This window comes from Physeter macrocephalus, chromosome 8 (genome assembly GCF_002837175.3).
Source record: "Physeter macrocephalus isolate SW-GA chromosome 8, ASM283717v5, whole genome shotgun sequence".
Taxonomy (NCBI): domain Eukaryota; kingdom Metazoa; phylum Chordata; class Mammalia; order Artiodactyla; family Physeteridae; genus Physeter; species Physeter macrocephalus.
In genome coordinates this window covers 82,005,729-82,022,112 of record NC_041221.1, presented here as the reverse complement: position 1 = coordinate 82,022,112, position 16,384 = coordinate 82,005,729, and the positions used below count along the sequence as shown (strand labels likewise).

Below are 16,384 nucleotides of genomic sequence, written 5' to 3'. Positions count from 1 at the left end.
AGACCAATATGTCTCAAAAATGTAGATGTAAAAATCCTTAACAGAATATCAGCAAAGAGACTTCAGCAACATGTAAAATGAATTATACCCCATGACCAAGTGGGGTTATTCCAGAGGTGAAAGGCTGGCTCCATATTTGAAAGCAATCCCTGGAGTCCAGCCTACTGTCAAGCAATGGGGGTGGCAGCCGGGGGTTCCACTGAGCCGTTCCTGGAATGAAGGTAGGGCCAAGCAAACCCTGGGAAGAGAAAAAATTGGACTCTATACACATGGCTTTTGTTCAAAAAAAATAAAGTGCTGCACTCCACATGCATTAGGTGACATCTGGCTTGTACACCTAATGCTTGTCTGAGAGCTGGGGCCACGGAAGGCACAGGAACAAACAGGAGAAAGTTTTGCTTGAGGCTCCAGGCGCTAAATGGGACAGTTCAATTTCCCAAGGTCAGCGTGACCCCAAGAATAGGGTCCAGGAGCAAAAAAGACCCTCCAGGCAAGAAGTTGGCACCCGAAATATATGGAAACACACTCTGAGTTTTTTGTTTAAGAACTCTATATTTAAACTTTGAACCATATCCGTATAAATTTGAATTTGAAAACACTGACCTGGCGCCTTTCATAACCTCTACCAAAGGTGGAGATAGAGACTGCTAGCTAATAAAGTTCATCTCTGTGTGAAGCACTTTATTATTTTTTTATTTATTTTTTTTGTTTGTTTGTTTTTTTTGGGTTTTTTTTTTTGCGGTACGCGGGCCTCTCACTGCTGTGGCCTCTCCCGCCGCAGAGCACAGGCTCCGGACGCGCAGGCTCAGCGGCCATGGCTCACGGGCCCAGCCGCTCCGCGGCATGTGGGATCTTCCCGGACCGGGGCACGAACCCGCGTCCCCTGCATCGGCAGGCGGACTCTCAACCACTGCGCCACCAGGGAAGCCATGTGTGAAGCACTTTAAATGACCAAACCCTCTGCCTGAGATTCGTCTCATAAAAAGAAAAGGCTCCCAGCTGCCCCTGATGTTCAGAACAGTAAGTATCCTGGCTCTTGGTGCCTTGCCACCATCCCCTCGGCACTCGCCATTCCAGCTTCCAGTACAAGCTGACAGCATCCTCCCTTCCTAAGGAGGCAAAGCTCTGCCTGAGAGCCTGCTCTTGCCCTGCAATCAGTGTAAGTGCTGAGGAATTCATGCTGGGAAGCAGCCCTCAGCCAATGAAAGGTGGGGACTGGAGGGTAGAAACCTCCAATCTCCTCCATGTCTCCGGCAGGAATAACTCAGGCTGTTCTTCACAAACTTGAATGTGCTTATGACTCCCCAGGGAATCTTAATAAAATGCAGATTCTGATTTAGCAAGTCTGGGGTGGGGCCTGAGATTCTGCATTTCTAACAAGCTCCCAGGTGGTGCTGATGCTGGTCTGAGGACCACACTTTTCACTCTCCTACAGGTGCTTTCTGCAGTTTTCTCCCAAATAAACTGCTTGCCCTCAAATTCCTGTGGGAGGGTCCGCTTCTGGGGGAAGCACTTTTTTCTGTCTCTTTTCTTATATTTCATGCTCCTTGTTCTCAGTTTTCTCAAAGCCTGACCATTATCTTTGCAATGTGACCCAGGGCCAACACCTCATTTCCTCATCTCCAGAATGACGGGGTTCAACTGTCTAGTTTTCCTCCTACACCAACATTCTAAAGATGTTCTTATTATTCTAGTGATTATCCTACTTTCCATACTCTTCCTGATCAGCTTTCCTGCTCTTGTGCATGACCTTCTAAAATCAAGCTGCCTTCACAGCCTGTTCATCTTCAAAGGATGTCTCTAAACAGAAATGGAAAATGCAAGCCTTTTTTCCAAACATAATAGGAAAAATCTTTGACAGATAAAGGATATAGCAAATGTTCACACATGCAGATGTTATTCAGAAAAACATAAGAACAGTAGTTTCAGGCAGAGGCTATGAAAATGAAAATCAGTGCAAAACCAACAAAAGCTATGAAACCATAATCAAGACATCAATTAGGAGATAATATATATAACAAAACAATAGTGACTTTGTGTACTGTGTCTGCTTCTTTGATCAAACGTTCCTAGACATACATATACAGACACATGCTATCCCTTTCCAGATAATCACTTCAGAAAGCCACCAAGTATACGTATAAAGCAAGTACACAAGTACTTACATATTATTATCACTTTAGTCACCGTTTTTTACCCAAAACAATAAACCCAACCTAAACACATACTTTATTTCCAATAACTTAATAAAATTTCTAAAATATTAATAAATGAAATTCATGCATGTAACTGTTATTTATTGCTGTGTAACAATCCCCCAATCACAGTGACATGCAACAATAAATAGTTATGTCTCATTCAGGAGTCTGCATGTCTGCTGTGTGGCTCAGCTTCAGGCTGCAAATCTGCAGGTCGGCTGGAATGGCTCTGCAATATGTGAATTCAGCCCGGCACCCAGATGCCAATGGGGCAGCAGCTCAGGCTAGCATCTTCTCACTGCAGAGGTCAGATGTTCCTGAGAACAGGAGCATGTGGTACCTCCAAGGGCTAGGTTCAAATTGGTACACTGTTACCTCCTCACATTCCGTTCCAAAGCAAGTCACGTGGCCAAGCCCAACACCAATAAGTGCCTCGCATGGAGTTATTAGTAGACGCAGTGAATATTTGCTGAACAATGATCTAATCTGCCAAGATGCTATCAGAGGCACTTTCCAATGAGGAATGCCAAAAGTGATGTGAGTAATAACACTGTCGTTGAAATCAGCATATAACCACATGAGGGGACCATCCTGGAAGCACACATTTTAATTTGTTTTAAAAAGTCATTTTCATGCTTTTTATAAAAGTCAAACTTCATACTTCCCTAACTGCATGCATCTAATTCTTATTTATGCTTATATGGGATGGAAACCTACTCACAGAGGATCTTGAAAAGTTATCAAGTCCATGTTTCCTTCATCCCTCTCTTACATTAAAAAAAAACAAAATCTTTAAAAGGAGAAGCAAAATTACCAGAATCTCCATTCTGATGCTCCAGGCTGGGACTTGGCAGGCCATCTGCACAAGGATAAAAAAGCAGCACTGATTTGTTGGAGTCAGTTAGACTTTGTGGTAAGTCGGGAGCCCTGAGTTCAAGTCAGGTGCTCTACTATCTTAACTGCTCCTTTTATATCAGCTGCCTGCCTGACACATGGTTTTCTCTCCAGGCGTCCATTCCCTCACCCATCCCAGATGCAGCCAGCCCTCACAATATGACATCTATGGCTCTCTAACATGCTGGAGGTTTTCTGGTGTCACTGTTTCCATAATGGGAACTGCTTTGCAGAGTCACTGATTTCAGCTCTAGAAAATGTAACAGCTTATATGTGCTAAAGTTTGACAATGAGAACTCTTATTTAATGTTCTAGATTCTGTCTCTCATAAAGAAGAAATTCTCTTGGGATTTGTTGGGCTCATTTGTAATGAGTTGACAGGTTTTTTGGTTTTGTTTAATTAATTAATTAATGTATTTATTTATTTTTGGCTGTGTTGTCTTTGTTGCTGCGCACGGGCTTTTCTCTAGTTGCGTCGACCGAGGGCTACTCTTCGTTGCAGTGCGCAGGCTTCTCATTGCGGTGGTTTCTCTTGTTGCAGAGCACGGGCTCTAGGCGCGTGGGCTTCAGTAGTTGCAGCACACGGGCTCGGTAGTTGTGGCTCGCGGGCTCTAGAGCGCAGGCTCAGTAGTTGTGGCACATGGGCTTAGTTGCTCCGCGGCATGTGGAATCCTCCCAGACCAGGGCTCGAACCCGCGTCCCTTGCATTGGCAGGTGGATTCTTAACCACTGCGCCACCAAGGAAGTCCAAGTTGACAGGTTTTAACTGTAAATTCTCTATATTAAAACCAAAAGGTTGCCTTCCCTTATTGGGTGACTTCTGATGTGCCAGCAAAGATGAGCCCTTTTAAATTTTTCTCCGTTTGTTTGGCAGTGGAGGTAATTTCATAACAAAATGATGAATAACGGGGTTTTTTGGAGCCATTATATTATCCTAAGACTCAGAAGGTGGATTTTGAACTAGGGATGGGAGGAGTGCGTGCCCACCCTACCTGGCAGTCTACAGCCAGAAAAAAAAAAAGAAAATAAGAAGTCAAATACTTTAAAATCAACTTCTAAAACAAAAGGTCTACATTTCTCTGGACAGCATTTAACTAATTAATTATTAAGTTCTTCAGACGGATAGTAATCTCACTATTTACTTGGCAAACACCTATGTCACCTTAGCCAGGCACACTCTATGACTTTTTACTTTATCTCATTTAATTCTCTGCACAGTCCTCTTGAGATAAGTACTGCTATCCCCCCTTTATAGGTGAGAAACCCGGCCTGGTTCCAGTTTTGCCAACCTCAGCCGCCCGAGTCAGTGTCTTCTGAGACAGAAGAGAGTTCCCTTTCGCCCTTCTCGCGGTATTCCTAGCCCCTTAAATCTCACCTCCCGGTGCACCAGGCGGCCCAGCGGCCAGCAGGGCGCGGGGTGCGGGGCCGGGGTGGCAGCGGCTCGGTGCCCTTTGGAGCGGGGGCGGGCCCAGTTGGTGGCCGGGCGGCGGCCAGGCCCGGTTGCTTCGCACTCTTGACCGGCCATGGAGCTGGAGCGGCCGGCGCCCGGCGAGGTGCGCGTGAGCCAGGCCATCCAGCCCGCGCACGCCAACCTCCGCGGAGAGCTGAGCGCCGCTCAGCTGCTCAAGTGGATCGACGCTGCCGCCTGCCTGGCGGGTAGGGGTGCTGGAAGGGGAGGGTAGGATGGGGGAGACCCAGGGTGCCGGGGGCCTGGAGTGGAGGAGCCCTGAGTGGGGGCGGGGCCCGGTGTGTGCTGTGGAGTGGTGTGTCTGGGAACTGGGAAGCGGGCTGGGATGTGGGGATGCGGGGTGGCGGGGGTCCGGACGGCAGAGGTCGGGATGCTGCCACACCAGGACCCCTGATCGGTGAGGAGGAAGAAGGAAGGGTATTGACAGAGCTTTAAGCCCTGCGCAGCTGGGAAGTAATGATTGAGATTGTTCATCCAACACTGGGAATGACCTAGACCAGTGGTTCTCAAACCTTTTAGTCTTAGGACTCCTTTACCCCATAAAATAAACGAGGACTCCCAGAGAGCTTTCGTGTTGGTTCTTTTATCCATATTTACCATACGCGAAATTTTAAAAAATAATTCATTTGAAAAGAACAAAAACCCATTACATATTTTTATTGTAAAATAACTATATTTTCAACAAGAACAAAAATGTACTTAGAGAAGTGGTATTGGTTTACATTTCTGCAAATCTCTTTAATGTCTAGTTTAATACACCACTCACCTCTTATATCTGCTTCTGAATTCAGTTTGTTGCCTTCCACACCGTCATGTAGTCTCTGCGAAGGACCTTTGCACCTGCTGTTCTTTTTGCCTTTACACTCTTCTCTTGGCCCTTTCCATGCATTCCGTCTCCACTAAATATCATTTATGCAGAGCAGTCTTTCCTTACTACCTCCTTTACATTTGTACCCTTTCATCACAACACCCTTTCCAAATTCCTCCACACCACTTAGCACAATCCGTAATTACTTTGTATACTTATATGTTCACCTTTTATTTCCTGCCTAGCCAATTAGCATGTAAACTGAAGCTTAGTAAGCACTTAATAAGTAAGCACTAAATAAAAACTTCCTGATTATATGGATGGGTAATTGGATGGATGGGTCCAGAACTTGGAATCTCATTTCTAAAAGGAAGCCAGGCTTTGTGTAAGGCACTTAATAGACTCAGCAAATGTACATTTTAACTAAAATATGTTAGGATAAAATATTAGAACTGGAAGGAGCTTAAGATCGTGTATCCCAGGACTCTTATTTTATACAAGACAAAAGTAAAGCTCAGCTGATTACAAATTCCTGTTTTCTTCAATGAGTGTGCATAGAGTTTCTAATCTCCTGTGTGTTAACCACTGCAAAATTCAGTCATATATCTGATGTCAGTCTGTTTATTTTCTGTTTGTTGATAGGTCTGTTTGGTTTCTGTCTTAACAGTTTTTATCAGGATTTGAGGTCTGTTATAATAACAATAATGGAGACATGAATATAAAAGTAATTCACATGTAGGAGAAACAAGTATAGAAATTATTCAGTTGCCAAGCCTATTGCCATGGCAACTGAATTCATTATGTGAATATTGATGTGACTTTTAAAGTTACCTCACTTAGTGCTTCTGTCCTATAACGGAGAAACAATTGCCCTCCTGCAATTTTCATTAAAATTTCTATGGTTTTACACCTTTGGCAACTCGGATCACAGCAGGAGTCAATTGGTAACCAATTACTGTGGCCCTTAAGAGTTATATTACTAATAATACAATATTGAAGAAACCTTTATGATAAAGTTGGTTTGGAAACATGGTTAATGTTAATCCTTGTAGGAAAACAAGGATTAGAATTAGCCACTGACCTCCTTAGAATTAGCCACCGGCCTCATCTGGAGACCAGAAGATACTGAAACAATATCTTTAATACTAAATATTATAAAAATTGTCAACCAAGAGCTTCAAGGCCCTGTGCATGGTTTATCCTCAGCCTTCCCCTCAGCCTTATCTTATCAACTCTCCTTCTTGCTTTTTGCATTTTTGCCACAAAAACCTTCTCAGGACCTTTGTAGTCACTGTTCCTTCTACCCAGCAAGCCCTTCCTCCCCTGCTCTCCTCCACAACACACATCTGTTTTACTCCTTCTCATCTTTCAGGTCTCACTTCAAGCATCCTCTCCACAGGGAAACCTTCCCTGACATGCCACCTAGGTGTGGTTCCTCAGTTACAGACCCTCATAAAATCCATGTTTCCTTCAGATCATGTAACTCATTTTGTTATTATGTATTCATTTAATTAATGTCTGGCTCCTCACTAGATTCCATGAGAATAGGGATAGTAGCTGTTTCCAGTACCTTACAGAGAGGCTGGCATAGCACGGGTGTTCAATCAATATTAGTTAAAAGAAAGAATGAATGAAGCCACCATCATTTTTGTCAGTCATCATACCTGGATTACATCCACTTAGCTGTTCCTCAGCTTCTCTCAGTTTCCCCAGGAAATCAGAAATAGCCTTAGGGTTTCTCCACTTTTACTGGCATACTGCATGAAGGACAATCAAAACCAAGAACCAGAACAGACTGGTCCTGTTGAATTCATACCTGTCACACTTGTAAAAAGAAAATAATCACATGTAAAAATTGTGGCCCTGTGTTGGTTCCCCATATTTTAATTTTTCATTTTTAATTTAATGGCCCTTGAAAGTCTATAATGTAAAACATGGCAGTTGAGCTCCTGAAGCCCATATTCAGACAAGTACTTCTCAAGGGAGCATTCCCTGGTTAGTCTTTTCTTTTTTCAGAGTTCCTGTTGCTTCTGTAGTAAAAATAACTATTTAGAACAATGTATTTGATCTTTGTAAGCCAAAATTGCCTCTTTTGTAAAATAGAACTAATAACAGTATCAACCTCATGTAATTGATATGCATAAATACTTAGCTCAGTGCCAGGCCAATAATAAATCATAATTTTTATGATTATGTTTCTTTGTGATCCCTAATGCAATCTGGTATAGTGCTATATATACATAGAAGACACCCAATATATACAATAAAAATTTAGTCTTTTATTGGTTTTTGCACTTTAGTTATCATTTAAATCATTCAAAATTTGGTAACTCATGTTGGTGTACATGATAACACTTTACCTACAAGAATAGTTTAATAATCTCACCATATCATTCCCTCATATCAGGTGACCAGAATGAATGTCTATTACATACCGTTTAGTCAACACTTTACTGACTATGGCTAAATTTCTGTCACTGAGTAGACTCATTAAAAGATAGGACTGATAACAGCTCAGTGTCTGGAAATCAATGGGAATTTAACAAATGTTTGATACACTGAATTAAATTGAACCCAACTTTCTAGGGTCTAATACTTTTATGTTTCCTTCCTCTAATTGAACTTTAGAGCTGGGAAACCCATTTCCCCCCTTCCATCACTCACACACAGAGTTCTGCTACGGTCAGTTTTCTGGTAACTCAGTTTATGTTATCTGCATATTTGGAAGAATAGTTATTTCCAACTAGTAAAACCAGAATGTCCAGTTTTCTGCAGAATTAGATCATAGAGAGGAATGTTTTAAATACTTGCTCTCTGGAGTATTTTCTCAATCACTTTACCTGGGACTATCAATATATATTGCAATTAAAGTAATCCACTACACACAAAGAATGCAAATTCAGAATAATTCACTGTCTCTTTCTTTTTCATAATATGACAGCAGGAGTGAAGTCTCCAAAATTAAAATGGAGTTAAAATTTCTTTAAAAAGCTAATGCAGTCTGTTTGGGTTTTAACTGACTGTTCCTCAAAATGAAATTCTGGAAAAACCACATGTCAAGATTTTTCCCAAAGAGGAAAAATTCTGATACTTTTACATAAAGTAAAACCAACAATCAAAAAAAAAAACATCTCAACAAATTAAATGCAGACAGAGGGACTTCCCTGGTGGCGCAGTGGTTAAGAATCCATCTGCCAATGCAGGAAACATGGGTTCAAGCCCTGGTCCAGGAAGATCCCACATGCCGCAGAGCAACTTAGCCCATGCACCACAACTACTGAGTCCGCATTCTAGAGCCCGCAAGCCACAACTACTGAGCCCACGTGCCACAACTACTGAAGCCCATGCATCTAGAGCCTGTGCTCCTCAACGAGAGAAGCCACCGCAATGAGAAGCCCGTGCACCACAATGAAGAGTAGCCCCCGCTCACTGCAACTAGAGAAAGCCCAAGGGCAGCAACGAAGACCCAACACAGCCAAAAATAAATAAATAAATAAACAAACAAATAAATAAATATTATAAATAAATAAATAAATGCAGGCAGGGAACATGGAAATAACTGGAGCGCTTCCCTAATCTCTCTCACCCTACTCAATACTTTTCTCCTCCAACATAATTAATGCATAGTGAATTTCATATGAATTTGGTAGTAATAAATAATAAATATTGATTAAATACTTACTATGTGCCCATCTCTATTTCTCTGATGCCCAGACAAGTTTCTCTCTGATTTGGGGTATGAACTTGAGGTCTTCCACACTGTTCAGTGCTTGCACTGGTTAAGTGGTTTAAATATATTCAGCTACTGGTTATGTGGGATAATAGATACAGTTTTGATGTATTGTTTTTTTAAACGAAAGAAGGGTAGTACCTGACAAAATATTTAAATTTGACACCAACTTACTAAAGTTACTATCTGAATAGTTAGATATGCTGGGTATTGGTGCTGAATTTCAAATCAAAGATAGTATAAGTTAAAACTTCGGAGAAAGTACAGTAATTTTCATGCAGTAGAAAAATAACTTATTGAGCAAAGGAACTGTTATCAATCCAGTTCATCCAGAAGTGTGGGCACAGTGGTCCTATACTGCATAAGAGGATGAGTTACTAGAATAAATCCACTTGTTTTATTCCTTTTCCTGCATGCTGAAATATTTAAACATAACTATTAATGCAGCCCATTTTTAACCTATGTTTTGAAGCTGAAAAACATGCTGGGGTTTCCTGTGTTACAGCCTCAGTGGATGACATACAATTTGAGGAGACAGCTAGGTAAGTGGCATTGCTTTATCATGCCTTTCTCCTGGGTTTATTGGTTCATTTACAACATGTATTTGTGGCACCTAAGTGTACTCATTTGGAGTCAGGGATCCAATTTGTTAATAAGTAACATTTGAACCAATGTAAATCAGTAAAACATAATAATAATAATAATTTCAGGACCTACTTTTAGTAAATACTATTAAGTGTAAATTTACAGCCCTGAGTTTGTTGAGAAATAGCTCTCAGCATTAAATGCATTCTGGTATAAGGTATTGCAGGATTTCTAAAAGCTGGTTCTGAATGGCTCCTTCCTTTACTACAAGAATAATTAATGATAGTAAGTATCTCTATGATGGAGAAATTCATCATTAGGTTGTTGGGTAAACATTAATTCATCTGAGTAGAGGTGTTAAATTATGAAAAACATTTTATGTGTGGGAGTGTGTACATGTTTTACCATCTCTTATTGTAGAAAATTTCAAGATACACAAATCTTTCAACCATATACAAAAGTAGAGAGAATACTACCATGTATCCCCAAGGACCCAATACCTAACTACAACAATAATCAACTCATAAATGCTGTTGTTTTATCAATACCCTTCCATACTCCCCCACATATCTGGATTATTTTGAAGCAAATCCCAGACATCATCTCTGAATATTTCAGTATATATTTCTAAAAGATCAGGGCTCTTTTAGAAAACATAATAACGTAACTGCAATACCATTAAGAAAAACTATCATTCCCAATGGTCTCAAAAAAATTTTTTTTTAATTTAAACAATTGGTCTATGGATTGAATCAGGATCCAACATAGCTGATATGACCTTTAACATAAAAATTTCCCTTTCTTCTTTTCTCTTGCAATTTGTTTTTTAAAGAAATCTGGTCATTTGTCCTATAGTGTTTACCACATTTTGTATCTGCTCATTGTATCCCTGTTTAACATGCTCACTGATGCAGGATTGGTCATTATTTCTATGCCTTTTTGGTGGACAGAATTAGGAATTATTTTTTTTAAAGAGGTTACATTAATAACTGTAATAAACTAGGGTTATATGTTTTTACTTAATTTATCTGATTTTATGTTTGTATCTCTTTTTTTTCTTTCTGAATACCTTCATCCTAAAAGAACCATCGCAGACTAGAAACAGATGATCTTCTCTCTTCTTTTTTCTAAACATAACATAAGAAAAACGAAGAGAGAAGATCATCTGTTTCTAGTCTAGGATGGTTCTCAAGGACCATGGGGTAGCTGCCACCAGTTTTCAAACCCTAAGTAGTCTGTCCAGTGAGATGCCCACTTCATCTCTCCAACCTCCAGCTTACATTTATCTATTTGGCACTTATTCATTTATATACAAACAAAATTAAGTTAAATAAAACCACATGCATAAAGAAGTTATATCTCCAAAGCTAACCCAAAAGAAATTTTTGGTAGGCATTAGAATCATAGATATGGAGAGACCTTTAGAACTCAACCCAATCATCTCTTTGTACTGATAAGAAACTGAAGCCTAAGGCCCAGAGCCAGCCAAAGGACAAAGGACACTTAGAGCCTGGATCTTCTTATGCTCTATCCAGTGCTTTCTCCAACCCACTTCTTCTATCTTTGTGATCAGCAACCTTTATTGAACATCTCCTGACGCTTGTTCTCATAGGCAGCTGCAGTGTCAGTGAAAGAGCCCTTGACATTCTAGAGACTTGTAGATACAGATAAAGGTCTATTGGGTCTATTGACTAAGCACAGATACTAGCTATGTGATTTTCCCTGAAGTAGAAAAAGTTGACATGTGTTTGTATCTCAACACAATCACACATTACTGAAAATCCAAACTTATTTGGGAATAGATTAAAGCACCATTATTAAACTTAGTTATGCCAACAGTATATTACAATAAAACATCTATTGTGTACTTTCCAATCCTAAATTCTGTAACTTAGACTTAACTAGTAACCTCATCATTAAAGTGTGGTTTGCCATTTGAACCATTTTGTGTTTGTGTTATCAGAAAGGATTTGTGGCCACTAAAATATATGGGACCTGCACCATTAAAAAAAGAAAATTGAAAGCTGCATATAGAAAGCCATACAATTTGTTTAAAAGCCATATTATTTTTTTACTATATTGATTTTTTAAATTATTTATTTATTTATTTGGTTGCATCAGGTCTTAGTTGCGGCAGGTGGGCTCCTTAGTTGTGGCATGGAAACTCTTGGTTGCAGCATGCACGTGGGATCTAGTTTCCGGACCAGGGATCGAACCCGGGCCCCCTGCATTGGGAGTGCGGAGTCTTAACCACTGTGCCACCAGGGAAGTCCCATATTAGATATTTTTTTAATTCACAAGTATATATTGAATATACCAAAAGTACTGCTCTAGGCTCAATCGAATATGTGAATGTTTATGACACAATACTGAGGTGTGGCAGTCACTCAGTCTGGTAAGAAAGTCAGACAAATACATAGTCATCAGAATAGAAAGTACGATAGGATGCATGCCTAGGGTGAGATATAAATTCTGTGGGGTAGATAAAAGGTACATTTTGACTGGAGAACCAATGAGAGTTTCATGATGGAGGTAGTATTTAATGTGGGCCTTAAATGAGGTATAGATTTTCACTGGTGAATAGGAAAAGGACTTCACAAGATGAGGTACATGTAAGAGCCTAAGTATTGAGGTGGGAAGAAGTGGGGGGCTGCTTAGGAAAAGCCTGGCATGCAGAGATGATGCCCCAGCAGCAGTGTGGGGCTGGGTAACAGAACACCTTGAATGCCGTGCTATGAAATTGATTTTACTTGGGATTTTAGCAGAATGAAAAGCAGAATGTCTCCTGCTTTTAAAGGAAGGGCAGAGTTCACAAAAGAGACAAAAACGTGGCAAGATGGACTTCCCTGGTGGTCCAGTGGTTAAGACTCAGCGCTTCCACTGCAGGGGGCGCAGGTTCGAGCCCTGGTCAGGGAAGTTACACATGCCGCATGGTGTGGCCAAAAAAAAAGGTGGCAAGATGCTTCCCTTCCTCAGAGTCTGACAGGCAGAGGTGGAAGATTTTGGTAGTATATGAGTACAAAGTACTACAGTAGCTTTGAAGAGGGACTCTCTGCTTCGTGTTATCACTGTAAATCTCTGCTAGAAACCTTACCAAACAGAGCTAGGAAATCTAGGAGGAACAAATTTAAGGAAAAGAGAAAATTGGTTTGGGTTTGCATGTGCTAAATGTGGGGATTAAGTTAAATTAGGTAATGTGTGTATAAGCAGCTATCACTCAGACTAGTAGGGCCTCCATAACTATTAGCTGAATCTGCTGAGAGAAGTTTGAAAATATGGCTCTGTGTTTCAAGAATGAGGTTTGGGCTAAAGATTTAGATTTGAGAATCATCTCTATAAAGATGATAGGATTATGGAAGAGAAGAAGGTCTTCAGGATGAGGCTGAAATGAGAAAAAACAAAGAACATAAATTTGGTGGATGGCTACCCTTAAGGGATAGCCATTTCTAAGAAATGGAAATCAGTGAAGAAAACTGAGAATGAAGAGAGAACAGTATTTTGGAAGCCAAGGGAAGAGAAGGTTTCCTGAAGAAAGAGATTGATTGATGCTGTTAAATGAGAGAAGACCTTGGATTTAGCTGTTAGGAAGTGACTTCAGAGAGATCAGGAGTAAGACGTGGAAGCAACAGCTAGATTTGAGTGGCTGAGAAGTGAATGAGAGATGAAACCCCCAAACTTCTGAACCTGACAAAATCCTAATCTTTTAAGACCCATCTCAGATGTTACCTCTTCTATGGCTCCTTCCATGACTTTTCAAATTAGTCACTTCTGGGTGTTTTTGCAATACTTGATACTTTCTTCCTTTTGAAAAATTTCATAGCGTTGCACTTCATCTGTCTGCATCCTGGTGTCCCAAGTGAAGACTGGTCTCCTTGATGTCATCAACCTTGTCTTGTTAATCACTGTATCCTGAGGTCTTAGTTTAGTGCCAGGACTAGTTGTAACTCAGTAAACATTTGTTAAATGTATGAGCTGGAAAAAGAAAAAGATTATTTTAGGAAGTTTGAATATGGAGAAATATAGAGGAGAAGAGAAAAAAATGGTGTGATAGAATAAACTTGAGAGAAAGATTTTTAGCAAGGAAAAGCCTTGAACATTTTCACAGACTGATAAGGAGTCAAGGAAGGGGCAGAGATTGAGGGTACAAAAGAGGAAGGAGCTGCCTAAGCCAGGCCATGGTGCCGGAGGAAAGGTAAGAGCAGGATGGGATCAAGGGCACGGGTAAAGAAAGAGGTATGGAAGAGATCTATTTTTCTTCCCCTGAAACAGAAGATTGAGAAGAATAGTGAGAATGTAGTTCAACTTTGAAGTCAGGGAGAAAAATTGAGGAGGCTTATATTGGGTAGACCCTTAGGTGACTGAAGGGCCAGAACACAAAAGCTTTGAAACAACTAGGGTTACATGACCAGAGTCCCAGTAATAATGTGGAGTGAATGGATCATCTGGCAACATTGAGGGCTCCTGTAAACCTAGTGAAGGTATTCAGTTTGTTTGCTTGCTTGCTTGCTTGTATGTTTACCATTTATTTGTTAACCAACATTTAAACATATCAATTGTGTAGGTTTGCATGTGTGTTCATTTTCTCTTAACCAAACAGCTGTGGTAGTCAAGTATCTGTTGTAGATTTGGAAGTCATTTTGCACACCATCTTTGCAAAGGCCATTTTCTGTTAAAAAGAGGTAGTCAGCTAACTCTTGTGTGGTTTACAATAATCAGTATCTATTTTTAGTGCTGTCTTGTTATGTTATTAATTTGAGTTTCTCATGCATGAACATTATCAGCATAAGGTGGAACTGTTCTATGGCACACACATTTAAGTGAATCTTCAAGTCTGAAATGAGATGTGCTAGAATTACTGATTTTTTTTTTTAACTAGAGTTGGACAAGTTATAACCATCAAAGCGAAAGTTACTAGAGCGTTCAGCACAAGCATGGAGGTAAGAGGCTCCCTTTTCTTCCTTCTGCATGTTGGTGCTCATTTCTTCATTGTTTACAGAGGAGAGAGGAGGAGGCCTGGAATAACTTGGAGTTCATGTGATTCTGAATTTCAGAAGGCCCTTGAATCTGTAGTCAGGCTCACAGGTAAATAATAAGCCTGTGTTTCCCTGCTACTAAAATTAAATGTGATGCAATGAACTATTTTTACATAAAAGGATATACACAAAGTAAACATACAAGGGAGGGTGCTCTCTTGGTTCTTTGCCAGGTATAGGTTTTATTTCTCAATTATTCTGACTCTATTACTATTCTAATTCTACTTGTTCTCTACCTCCTCACCTATAATGAAAACTAGTCCCATGATTAACTAGTTTTTGAAAGGCAGAGTAATTGGAGCTAGAAGGGAAGCTTAGATTTTTCTTCTTCGTCTACCTGGTTTTCTTTTTTTATTATAGCTATGAATACAAAATTCTTGGGAGCTTTTGAAGTCTCTATCCAGGTCAAAATAGCAGGAAAGGAGCTCGTGGATCCCATATTGCAACTTGTAGTTTGCTCAGTAGCAGTCCCTTTGATCTCTGGGCACAAAAGACATGTAGGGACTTACATTTGTTTCTTAGGGATTCTCTGACAAAGTTTCACAGATTAGGTGCCTTAAACAACAGAAATTTATAGTCTCACTGTTCTGGAGGCTAGCAGTCCTAAATCAAGGTGTCAGTAGGGTTGGTTCCTCCCAAGGCCTATGGGAGAGAATCTGCCCCCATCCTCCCTCCTAACCCCTGGTGGTTGGCCAGTGGTTTGCTTCACCCCTATCTCAGCCTTCATCTGCACATGGTGCTCTCCCTGTGTGTGTGTGTGTATGTGTCCAAATTTTCCCTTTTATTAAAAAAAAATTTTAACATCTTTATTGGAGTATAATTGCTTTACTATGGTGTGTTTCTGCTTTATAACAAAGTCAATCAGCTATACATATACATACATCCCCATATGTCCTCCCTCTTGCATCTCCCTCCCTCCCACCATCCCTATCCCACCCCTCTAGGTGGACACAAAGCACTGAGCTGATCTCCCTGTGCTATGTGGTTACTTCCCACTAGCTATCTATATTACTTTTGGTAGTGTATATATGTCGATGCCACTCTCTCACTGCATCCCAGCTTACCCTACGCCTCGTGTGCTCAAGTCCATTCTCTATGACTGCGTCTTTATTCCTGTCCTACCCCTACGTTCTTCTGACCTTTTTTTTTTTTTTTTTTTAGATTTCATATATATGTGTTAGCATACGGTATTTGTTTTTCTCTTTCTGACGTACTTCACTCTGTATGAGTCTCTAGGTCCATCCACGTCACTACAAATAACTCAATTTCGTTTCTTTTTATGGTTGAGTAATATTCCATTGTATATATGTGCCACATCTTCTTTATTTGTTCATCTTTCAATGGACACTTAGGTTGCTTCCATGTCCTGGCTATTGTAAATAGAGCTGCAATGAACATTGGGGCACATGACTCTTTTTGAATTATGGTTTTCTTGGGATATATGCCCAGTAGTGGGATTGGTGGGTCGTATGGTAGTTCTATTTTTGGTTTTTTAAGGACCCTCCATACTGTTATCCATAGTGGCTGTATCAATATACATTCCTACCAACATTGCAAGAGGGTTCCCTTTTCTCCACACTCTCCCCAGCATTTATTGTTTGTAGATTTTTTGATGATGGCCATTCTGACAGGTGTGAGGTGATAACTCATTGTAGTTTTGATTTGCAT

General features: G+C 40.4%; 1 protein-coding gene across 1 annotated transcript in view; it reads left to right on the top strand.

Moving 5' to 3' along the window:
- Positions 1-4,520: 4,520 nt before the first annotated feature.
- The window catches only part of ACOT12 (acyl-CoA thioesterase 12), a 55,167-nt gene continuing 43,303 nt past the window's right edge, over positions 4,521-16,384 (top strand). The window contains exons 1-3 of the mRNA XM_024125398.3: positions 4,521-4,748; positions 9,571-9,640; positions 14,560-14,620. Of these exons, the coding sequence (XP_023981166.1) occupies positions 4,616-4,748; positions 9,571-9,640; positions 14,560-14,620 (264 nt within the window). The 5' untranslated portion in view covers positions 4,521-4,615. The remainder of the gene's footprint in view (positions 4,749-9,570; positions 9,641-14,559; positions 14,621-16,384) is intronic.